The sequence below is a fragment of the Bidens hawaiensis genome, unplaced genomic scaffold, assembly GCF_021521415.1.
Source record: "Bidens hawaiensis isolate Kalapana, Puna unplaced genomic scaffold, B.hawaiensis_p1.1 tig00023240_1, whole genome shotgun sequence".
Lineage (NCBI taxonomy): Eukaryota > Viridiplantae > Streptophyta > Magnoliopsida > Asterales > Asteraceae > Bidens > Bidens hawaiensis.
This window is the reverse complement of record NW_027493650.1, coordinates 354,131-366,220: the sequence shown is the minus strand read 5'-3', so window position 1 is coordinate 366,220 and position 12,090 is coordinate 354,131. Positions and strand designations below refer to the sequence as shown.

At 30.6% G+C, this 12,090-nt stretch overlaps 1 protein-coding gene across 1 annotated transcript; it reads right to left on the bottom strand.

Moving 5' to 3' along the window:
* Positions 1-1,617: 1,617 nt before the first annotated feature.
* LOC143567224 (11-beta-hydroxysteroid dehydrogenase-like 2) lies at positions 1,618-11,522 on the bottom strand. Its single transcript, XM_077053692.1, has 6 exons — positions 11,011-11,522; positions 10,349-10,541; positions 4,595-4,680; positions 3,629-3,760; positions 1,932-2,060; positions 1,618-1,864 (listed from the first exon to the last, which is right to left on the bottom strand). The coding sequence occupies exons 1-6, from the start codon at positions 11,203-11,205 to the stop codon at positions 1,619-1,621; spliced, it is 981 nt and encodes a 326-aa protein (XP_076909807.1). The 5' UTR covers positions 11,206-11,522; the 3' UTR covers position 1,618.
* Between the last annotated feature and the right edge of the window lie 568 nt (positions 11,523-12,090).

The window sequence follows — 12,090 nt, the reverse complement described above, 5'->3', positions numbered from 1 at the left end:
AAAAGTATGATTAGTGAAGAAGGTAGCAGCTTGCTAATTATAGATCCAAAAGGGTAAAGGTGAGTATAAACCATCATAAGTTTGAAAATATGTGACTTTGTAGTGTAACATGTTATTTATATGTGTTGAGCATGGTAGCTACTTATTTTCAACCTTAAAATTAACAATCGTTATTCTATTTCTCTAATATCTTTCATTTTCTAAAAACTTCTCATATCTCACTCCTCATTTCTATATCCACATTAACCAAGTTAGTAGAGGAGCATTCAATTGTACACAGGGTTCACGAAATGCTTGTATATACAAGGAGAAACTGTCAAGCTGAATGGAAAAGTCAATGTAATTATTGTGATCATGCGCATCCAACCATTATGCTAGAGGTAGTTGCATGCACAATCTTTGGACTTGGCCTGCATCCTTTGAAGTAGCGGGATCAAAAATGATATCAATTACTTTATAATTTTAAACTATATGTGTACATGAAAAGTACTATCTTGCATATGACATTATCCATAACGGACAACTCTGGTAAAGAGTTTTTCATATATACCATAAATAATTTAAAAGCGAAGTTGCTCAAAAAAGAAAGAAAGAAAACACTAAGAGTCTACAAGAAAGAATATTTATGGAGAGAGAGAGCCTTTAATGTTCTTCAAGCTAGGCGGGGAATGATACGAGGTCCAACAAGATCTTCGACTATACTGGTATAAGGTGATATAATGTGTGCGTATTATACTACATTATATGATTGTAGATGATGAAGGTCGTGCCATAACTAATTGACTGCATGAAGCAATAAATCTGAACCACCAAGTAACAATAATGAAGCCCTGGGACCATTTCGAACACTTCTTTAGAGATCCAGAAGCTTACATAGCCAAGTGGCTCAACAAGCACTACGAAATAATCCAGTTAAACATATTTGGATCAATAGCGAGTGGTTTTATTTATGTCATATGCTTAATAACCTCATATCATACGTTTTAATTTAGTTTTTGGGTTAATGTTTTTGTTTAAGTTAATGGAATATTAGCTTTATCATTTAAAATAGCCATTACATAAACACGCTTAGAAAAATAGCCGTTATAAAAGTAGTCTTTAGAAAAAAAAATAACCATTAATTGTTTAATTTATAATTTAATTATTTTAATAAATAAAAGAACATATTTGTTAAATAAAACTTAAAAAGTAATGGCGATGTGGACATAATAAGTTTGTATATGGGAATGATGAATATGGTAGCTTTGAAGTAAATGAGCGTATAAGAATAATACGTGAAAAACTGATATGACGTGCTAACCATGTCTACATATATATATATTGAAAGTTCAAGATGTGTGGAACGCTCTAACATACGACTAACATGTAATATCTAACTGATCAACAATTTTTTAAAATTTTATCAACTTCTTTAACCTTAAATAGCATAACTACAATAGAATTGGATTTAAACATATAATTCAATTCCCTTATTATACATATTACATATTCAAGCTTTCATATGATACACCACAGGGATTTAAAACATAATGATTAAAAATAAATTTGTCGTTCAAAAAAAAACCATATTTATGCATAATTGGTTTAGCTATTAAGGGGATCATCCATAATATTGCAATTACTTGTACTTAGCTGAATAAAAGCCAAGTTGTGAGATTTTGCTTCTCTTTGATGAAATCTTTGGCCAGGTTATGAATACAAAGTTCACAGCTGAGTTGAGGATTTCAGGACATAATGTCTTCCAAAGTAACGTTGTCCTCATCCATGAAGGCACAGTTAAATATTTATCTCCGCGTTTTGTGCTGCTAACAATTGCCTTAGCGCATGTTTTAGCAGATATCTTTGGTACCCACAGCGCGTTTGACTGGTTGCATAAACATAGAAATCAAACCAAACCCAAAAAATAAGGAGTGAAAGCATCAAAGAATTACCTCCTCTAACTGTTCCTCGCTGGCTAATCGTGTCTCGACCAATCCTGGAGTTACTACTGTTATATCGACATCTGAACTGACCTCGATCCTCAAAGTTTCAAAGAAACTAAGCAGTGCTTCTTTGCTTGCCTGTCACACCATTTCTAATTAGTTTAGATGAGATGAAATTTTGCTAACTATTGCTTTTTTTTTTAACAAAGAACCCTTTCCTTGCTTAAAACTCTTTTGGATAAAAATTGTGTGGTTAAGTAGTTTTTTAATATATTTAAAGCAAATGTTAATCATAGAGGTTCTTGATGTGAATCAAATTGATATTTCAAGAAACAAGAAAGAATTTAGACTAAAAATCATGGGTTTTTGGAAGTGACTTTGATACTTCAAATCATAATTTTCATTCCTAATTTATTGAAAGGAAAAAGTGCCTCTTATAGGCTTTATGAAAACTACTAAATAGTTAGACCTAGTACTCAATAACTATCATCACTACTTCACAAAATAATACAAATAAATAAATAGAAGATAGCAAACATAACATGCATTTAGTTCTACTCAACTTTTTTGTAGGCCTAATTAAATCAGATTCTAAAATCAAAACTCTTTTCATAAAATACTATATTTTTTTTATTTAGAATCCTAATACGTGAAAATATGATAATATAAGAACATTCACATCCTATTCCATATATTTTTCCTATAATTTAGCTAAAATACATCATTCCATAAATTTATCTATCATTTTTCAAAATTCTTTCACATTCTATTCCCTATTCATATCCATAAATTAATTCTTTATAATTTTTTCTCTTTCGTCTTATTATATAGTAAATGGTGATTGAGAGATATGTGATATATTATATGGTATGGATCAAAAATGAGTCCATATATTTAGGGATTTACTTCAGTTGCCATATAACTCATCCATATAATAGGGAATAGATTGGAGAGGTGATTTTGATGGTTTTCTTAAAATTTACCCTAAATTATATGGGTTTGACAACTTTAAAGAATGAGTTAGTTGAGAATGCTCTAAGGGGGTGTTTGGGATTCCTTATTTAAGGTAAAAAGGCATTTTTGTGATAAATTGAAAAGGCCTTATGGCTTTCTAATAAATAGTTTCCAAAAAATTGTTTGGATTAACATAAGATACTAAGTTGTTTTTTAAAAAGTGTTTGGTTTAACTTATTGATTTAAATGACCAGAAAGGACATAAGTTAGCAATTAGTGGAATGGAACTTGGAAGGGTGTAATGGGTATTCTAATCCTACAAGGAGATAAATTAGCATACTCCAACTTATTGAAAACCCTTATTTTGGCTTTGTTGATAAGAAGAATTTGGAAAATGCCTTATGTGTTCTCAAACACTTTGTTAACATAAAAATGATTTATTCAACCATCATAAGTCATAAGAAGAGGAAAATAAGGAATCCCATCCACACCCTAAGTATGAATTTTACTATTTCTAAAAGACACAAAATTAAGTACACTTATTCTAGTGGGAGTGAATTTTACTAAAAATAAAACTATTTCAAATATACTAGTTCTTTGCTCTCCTTTTACAAAACCTGAAAATTAAACGAATTTATGATGTAACTAATTCTTTTTATTGTCGAGTGGTATGATGTAACTATGATTAATATTGAATCATATACGAAATCAAGATAAGCGTATAAAACACTTAATGTTGAGTTTGTACTTACGTTATAGATGCTTACTCTTGGGGTGGCAAACCAACCCCCACAAGAACATATCGTGACTATTTTCCCTTTGGTCTTCTTTAAATGTGGAAGTGCAAAATGCGTGGTGTAAACTGATCCCCAAAAGTTTACATTCTGAAATACCATAAAACATTGAGTTATATGGATATTAATTGCATGTCATCATTTAAAAATCTAGTTAATAACACACAAACAAATAATATATCATTCAAACTCGTAACAACAGATACTAACTATATAATCCATGAAATTTGTGTTAATTCGGATTGTAAAACACCAGGGCCGGCCATAAGTTGTGCCTGAATGGCTGGGTAGTCAACGGCCACAGGCCCGACACCCCGCTAGGCCCGATTTTATTTTTTTTAAATATTTGTATTTTTATTAAAACAATATGTATATTTTGTGTTTAAACTAAACTAGGTAACTACTAGATTGGTCTAGTGGTAAAGGGGTATTACTTCCAACCCAAAGACTATGAGTTTTAGTCTTATTTGAGGCATTTTTTATCATATTTTTATAAAAATGATTTTTACACAACCCAATTTATAACCAAGTAAGCCTATATAAAAATTAAATTGTTTAAACCCAACAAAATACTCATTTTACTTAAGGATCAAAAAAATTTTCGCCTTCGACCTAATTTTATTTTTTTTGATTTCTCAGAGCCGGCCCTGTAAAACATTACCTAAATACGGAATTCGAATTTGAACCCAAAACAGTATATTACTAGTGTGACACAAGAAGTTAATGGAACAAATAAAAGTGTCTGAAACATGTTTAAATATATAAAGAAGTTTGAACCATTTTTTGAATAATTCCACTAATCATTTGGCATCAAGAAATTATAAGCCACCAGTTTTGGTGTCCATCAGTTATCTTATATACGGTGTACATCAAAACTAACAAACTGTAAAATAAATTTCAGAAGAGTGACAAGAAGATACATACCATGACCGAAGCGTGATCGAGGACATTAGTTTGGTCTTCAAACAAACCAAATGTTGAGATTGCAGCATTGTTTACTAGGTAATCCACTGTAACAACATACTCACAGTAAAATTTTAAATATTTATGCAACACACAGGCAATCGGCAGTGATAAGAATTAATTATAGCGACCATAGATGGATAGTTTACAGTTAAAGAGCGTTCATTTATTTTAAAACCAATAATATGTTGAAAATTGCTTTACGCATTATACTATTTATTTAAGTAGAATGTATTTGGATTTTATATTTGTTGGATATTTATTTTTGAAAGATATTGCATTTATAGTATTTCGTTTAATCATATTATTAAGTTTTGTGCTGAATAATAACTAATAAAGTACGACAGATCAACCTAGTCCAATACGATTTATGTTGCTTGTATTAAAAATATATCACTATTTAACTCATTCATGGTTTATTGGATCTTAATAATCTAAACTAAATGTTATTGGCGAATAATAATCTCAATTGAGTTTATTCCATATGGTGGTCTGAAATTTAAAAAACTTGGCCCTCATTGGTCCCTCGTTAAAAAGAACTTAACGGTATTTTTTTTTTTTTTTCCGAATTTCAAAATAATGTTTTAGGGTTTTTAATAGATAGGAGGATACGAGTCATTGATGCACAGCTTAGCTTGAAACGGTGATCCAAACGATTTGACTTCTGTTAATCGGAAGTTCAAACACGCGGATTGAAGCATTGTTTCGTCGTTTTGGTGCATTGGTTCGAACATAGTTTTAAATCAATCAAATCGTATCGTCATTCTAATTAAAATCCATAAAACATTAGTTTGAAACTTGAAAAAAAAATATATATAACGACATTAAATTTTTTCAATGGGGGACAGATGAGGGCCAATTTTTTTAAACTTGGGACCACTAAAAGGAATAAATTTAGTTGAGATGATTATTGGTCAAAACCATTTAGTTATGATTGCTAAAATCCAATAAATCATTTATTAAACAACCACCCAATTATTTTGAGACTTTTGGAACTTAAATTAATCCATAAGAAACTATGCATGTTTTCTGCAACAATGCGGACATGTTTTTGTGGTGATATGAAAGTTATTTTGATCCTAAAACATATTAAAGTATCAAAAATGTAAATCACGTAGTACTATGAGATTTGAAAACTAATAATCTACACCTAAGTCTATGTTCAAGGACGAATAATATAACTCACCAAAATAGATATTGAATAACTCTATATATGTTATATAGAGAAAATATAACTCAAAAACTCATATTACACATAATTCGTGTTTCTTTAGACGAACTCTAAATCGGTTATATCTTGTGTGTGTCTCTAATGTCTAGTCATAACTGGATTTATATAAACTAACCTAATTTGCTATGCAAGACATTACCAAATATAATAAAACCCTAATTGCAACCTCATAAACCCATTACATATTAATGAATCACACGAGCCCAATAAATCTAACTCGATCACCTACACATAACATGCCTATTAAGATGAAATTTATGTCTAACACATGTAACCCACCTACTACAAGCGTTGAACGTTCATCCTCTAAAGAAAGGTAGTATTTATTACACCACTAGATACCATGAAGAAAATTAAAAAAAAATGATATTTAATGTTAAAGTACATAACACAATTTTGGTGAAGTTGATAGTAAATGGATGTTAAAGGTAGTACTCATCGCCCTTTTTTATTTTCTTCCAAAACTACACATTTCTTCAGTCCAATTTTGAAATTATTCGGATGGTCTTTCTTTTGAAACTTGTAAAAGCATATTTTTTTTAAACGTCAATAAAGCCGAATCATGCGGATACACCTATTGGATAAAGGCCACCTATGCTTGTGATTGCAGACGTCGTTGTTGATCTAGCTTGACACCAATAGGGGAAATCCACCGCATGCATGCTCACGATGGCAAACCTTTGGCTTGTGGACAACAATTTGTCATGAACGAGAATTGAACCGACACACTTCCCTAACTATTCCCATGGTGTAAAATTAACTTTGTTTTCTTTAGAGCGATAATTATTTTATAGTTTGCAAATAACTCTCTCTCTCTCTCTCTCTCTCTCTCTCTCTCTTTTCATTGTGTGTTAACCCCTCTCATAATAGAGCATTTCGATGGTACTCTCGAAATCTTAATGTGAAAAAACCTCTTGTTAAAGAGAAATGGTAAATAGTATGGATGTTCTATTATGAAAAAAACGCACACTAGAAAATAACCAAAAACTTGCATTTTGTAGTTCGATAACCATCAAAACCTGTTGTTAAATATCACCCTTTGCGAATGAGTATTTCTGTTGATGGTTAAAATGTTTAGTAGTTACTCGTTTATCATCAAAATTAAGTAACGCCTGTCGCCAAGAATCCATTAGTGATAACTTCAGATAATTAACTTGCCATCAGTAACTTAGCTATAATTATAACTCAGTTACAGTATGCAACTTAGTGACTCTTGAGTCTTGATAAGCCAAGTTGCTTTTGATACACGCTTACTATTCAAAAACCAAGTTATTTATCATGGTTGCTACTGGTAAAATTTGTGTCAATCACAGCTACCCTTAATGGACTAATTTACTATAGATTACACACATAATACCCATCCCACTTCCCAACAACCATGCAAATCCGATGCAATTTCAAAAGCTTTTCTACATGGTAATAAAAAAAATAGGAGTGTTACTCCTAGGGTAGTTAACTAGCAAAATAATTTACTAAGTATTCATTATTCTTTTTAAAGATTTATGCTTTATTGCAAAACATAAGTATTTCTTAATTCTTAACATCTAAATATATATCTTATAAGAATGTTGTATTGATATTATATGCTTTGTCGGGATGGCTGTTCTTGGTGGTGTTCTAGCTTCTTGCTAGAATTTTTTAATAATTAATTTTGTTGGTCGTTTAAAAAAAAAAACATTTTCAAAAATACACATTACTAATATTTTACATCAAATATAAGTATTTTTGAGAAAAATATATTAAAAATCAAAGGAAATACAAAGCCCCTCATCTGAGGTCCAGTGGCGGACCCAGGATTTTTTGTCAATAGGGTCCCAATTTTTTCGGTTTACAAAATTTTTCGAGTCGGTCGTTATTCGGGTCGGGTCGAGGCGAGGAACATAATAAAACACGGAACTATGGTGTTATTGGAAACGAGTAAGTAGAAAGAATCTAAATTACAAACTAGATGAAACATACACTTTTAATTCATACCCGAAAAACATGAACGTAATCTATATATATGGTCTTACATAATTGACCAAAACATGAAAAAATAACTCTAACACAAATAAATGATTAATTATAATATACATACACAAGGTAAATAATAAAAGAATATGCAAAATCCATGTTAACATTATATATGTTGCATGGTGATAATGACTATATGAGAGAAATTAACAAAAAGCACAAATACCCTAACTGAATAATTAAGACTAGGATATTAAAAAAACAACAAAAAAGGAGTATGATGGGGCTTGAACCTACAACCTCTCACAAGTAAAACAAGGGACTTTCCACTGTACCAGTTCAATCTTAATAGTATGAGTTCCAAGTATTAATTTTTATGGGGTCCTTACAAAATTTAATATACCGTCTCTAAGTAATTTTTAAAAAACATCGGTGTCTCGGGACCCCGATCGGACCTATATGGGTCCGCCCCTGCTGAGGTCACATGACCTTGTTTAACAAAAAATTTAACTGTGTTAATTAGAAAGAAGAATAAAAATGGTACTAGAATTTAAACCCGGGATCTAATTTACTAAAATATTCTTTTTTTAAATTGAAATGGTTAAAGAGAGGAACTCACAATGACCAAACAGTAATTTACTCTTATAACAAGTTATAACTTATATAGTTTAACAAGTTAATAACTTATAACAAGATGTAGGGTAGGACCCTTTCAAAACAAAAACAACCATTTATATAGTTTAAGGGCAAACTACTTTTAAATTTACACTACTTTGCCCACAATGATACTTAAACCCTCAAACACATGAGAGGAACACCATCTTATCTAATCATTTTGTACCATATATAGTGTAGTTATGTGTGTTAATTTGGGTGGGATTATTGGTGGAGTGGAAAGAGAGGATATGATGTGGCCAACTACAAGGAGAGTGTGAGCTGGCAAAAGAGAAAGAGAGGGACATAAAATAAGTTAGTGAAATTATATTTAATACCGTCAAAAATAAATAAGCTTTTAATATAAAACTAGTTGTTTTAAACCCGTACGTTGAGTGGAGACATTGCATGAACTCGGTCATTATGAGTTCGTTTTGTTACGTGAGTGGCTCGCACAATTCTAAAAAACTTATGTGCTGTTTTTATAACTTAATGCAACTTGAGTGTTATCATATTAAAATGTTATGGGATTAACTGTGTAATTAATGGAGCTATAGGTTATCCTATTAAAAAAGTAGTTGTGAGTTAATTGTGTAACTACATGAAAATTATGAGGTGTCATATCTAAATAGGTGTGTGGGGTACAACAAGGCCGGCCATGGCATATGGTAGGGTAGTCGACGGTCATAGGCCCGACTATCCGTTAGGCCCTGATTTTTTTTTAACTACATGTATTTTGATGAAAAACTATATATATACTTAATGTTTTAACACAATTAAAAAACAACTAACATGGTCTAATGGTAAAGGGGTATGAGTCCCAGCTAAAAGGTTGTAGGTTCTAGCCTCATTTGAAACATGTTTTAGCCTATATTTATTTATACACTAGTTTTTATCCCCCGTATTACGGGGGTTATTTTATATTATTTGTTCTAATATTTATTTATTTTTTGCATTTAAATTTTTTTATTGTATGAAAGTTAATAGTATACTTGATGATAAATTGTTTGACAAATAAATGAGATTTTATATCTCGGTTTAAAAGCTATATGTTTTGATGAGACCCAAGACCCGTTTTATTTTTATTTTTTACTATAAAATTGGTTTTTTAATTATAATTAATATTTATGAAAGTTAATAATGTACTTATGGTTTGATGGGACCCTAGACCCGTTTATTTTTTACTATCAAATTGTTTTTTCAATTCAAATAATATATATATATATTTAAAATAAATAAGATATTAATTTTTAGTATATCCTATTTTATAGGATTTTTACATCAATAATTTAGTGTGAATTATTTTTAATTTAATGAGATGTTATAACCCGTTTAAGGAATATCTGGGTTTGGTAAGACCCATACCCATAAATTCGGGTCAAATGCATGAGAAGCCTCCATTTAAAAATCAAGCAAATCTGGTGACTCCAAAAAAGAGGGGGAGCGACCACATCGCGACACGTAGGATTTTTATGTTTTCGTTTATATATATTATAGATTAGTTTTTTAAACAACCTAAATCATGACCAAGAAAGCTAATTTAAAAATTAAATTGTTTAAACCCAACAAAATACTTTAATTTACTTTAGGCCCAAAATATATTTCGCCTTCAGCCCAAACTTTTTTTTCAATTTTCGGAGCCGGCCATGGGTTACCAGTTGTGCAACTTTTTGAAACTTGTGGATTATATTTAAATATTACTAGACATGTTAAAATAAAAGGTGAAAATATAACACAATAAATATGGTTAATTTGACAAATATTTTGGCATATTTATTATTCAAGAACAAAGCCGGAAGTTATCATATCATATGCAATTAACCTTTTGAAAACAGTAACAAGGAAAATGAATAATATAAAGATGGTGGTGTACTTACATCTACCGAAATGCTTGATGGTTTGATCAACAAATCTGTTACATTCATCAAGCTTGGAAACATCAGCAGGTATCACAATCACATTTGGGGATCCGATTGCACGCGCATGTTGTGCTACAAGATCAAGTTGTTTCTCTCGCCTGGCAACTAAGGCTAGACATGCTCCTTCTTTCGCAAACTCAATCGCCAAATGCTTCAAAAATTTCAAATTATTTAATCATATTATCATATATATTATATATATATTCTCATCGTACGTATATATATAACGGGTTGGTATCATTTAAGACCTCTAAAAAAGTTAAAAACTCTTAGTAACTCTACACAACCAAACATTTTTTTAATTTTATTTATATATTAATATTATTTAAGAGTAGTTTTATCATATTTTATATAAAAAAATTGATTACATATATAATCACAAGTTTACATATGTGTAAAATTTATGTACTAACAAATCTACATAGGTGTAAAACAAAACAAAGATATGTATAAAAACTAATATTCAACATTGTAATCGTAAATTTAGATATAACATTAACATACAAAAATTTTTATAAAAAACGTTAGTTTTCAAGGGTTCCTTCAAGTTCTTAAATAATTTAACAGTTCTGTAATGATATTCATCCTATAACTATATATAAGGGTAACAAACTCATTACCTCGCCGATACCAGTTGAAGCACCGGTGATGAGTATAACTTTTCCTGTGACTTCTTCGGGATATACATATTTGTAGCATAACCTCAAGAGATTGAACAACCAAAAGACAGGAACTAAGATGGTGAACAAGATGATTGAAACAACTGGAAAAACGACATTTAATATCGTGTGAATCATATCAATTGGTGTGTTCATGTAAAATATATGAGAAAACTAAAACTGGATACGAACATATAAAGTGAGACGGAACTTATTAAATAAACCAACACAACAAAGAAATTTATAGGTGGTCATTAATTGTTTCCCATGTCACACCCATGACACATGACTAAAGTAGAACGTGTGAGGAATACTGTTGTTCTACTATCATGTAATCTTTTTGAAAATTGCAAAAATGGCCATGTGGTTTTAATTTTGCTTTGAAGCACATGAAAACTATAAAGGATCTTATCAATCATTGGGCGCAAAGTGTTTACCTAAAGTACGATAGGAATTCTTGGTCAATTATATATAAAATCAAATCATAACTCGGTATGGGTGTGTGTGTTTCTTTTTCTTTATTACGGTTATTTGGATCGTTGACGGGTCACTTAGCCATAAAGTGTAGAGTAGGTGGGGATCGAATTCAAAACCTTCTCATTGACGATATTGTATACTTGTATGGGCTAATAAGTGCTCAAACCGAGGATAAAAACATGAAAACTTGGCCGGTATCGTTTGTTGATAATGAATGTCAAGGGAAGTGTAGGTGTGCTAAAACATCAAGTAGTTACCATATACATTACTACATGACTAGGTAATTATGACTAATAAAAGCGATTGTAAATCTTGGAAGTTAATACTAAGGGGGTGTTTGGGATTCTTATTTTACCTCCTTATAACTTTTCATTAAGTTAATAAGTTACAAATGTGTAATTTATGAAACTTTTCCCCTCACAATATAGGCAATCCCAAACACCTTATTACTTTTCAAAAAGTTAGTTGAAAGTCAAAGGGGTGATGTAAAGTGATAGGATAATTATGCAGTTAAAGTTAATTAAATGAGTCAAGGTCTAAGCATATAGGTTATGGTTTCTTGTT

Excerpts from the sequence above, each read along its gene's own strand:
- LOC143567224 (XM_077053692.1), bottom strand. The coding sequence starts at position 11,205 with ATGAACACACCAATTGATATGATTCACACGATATTAAATGTCGTTTTT. Across the intron at positions 10,542-11,010 it reads CTTCAACTGGTATCGGCGAG|CATTTGGCGATTGAGTTTGC; the intron begins GTAATGAGTTTG and ends AAATTTTTGAAG. Across the intron at positions 1,865-1,931 it reads GCGAGGAACAGTTAGAGGAG|TCAAACGCGCTGTGGGTACC; the intron begins GTAATTCTTTGA and ends TTATGCAACCAG.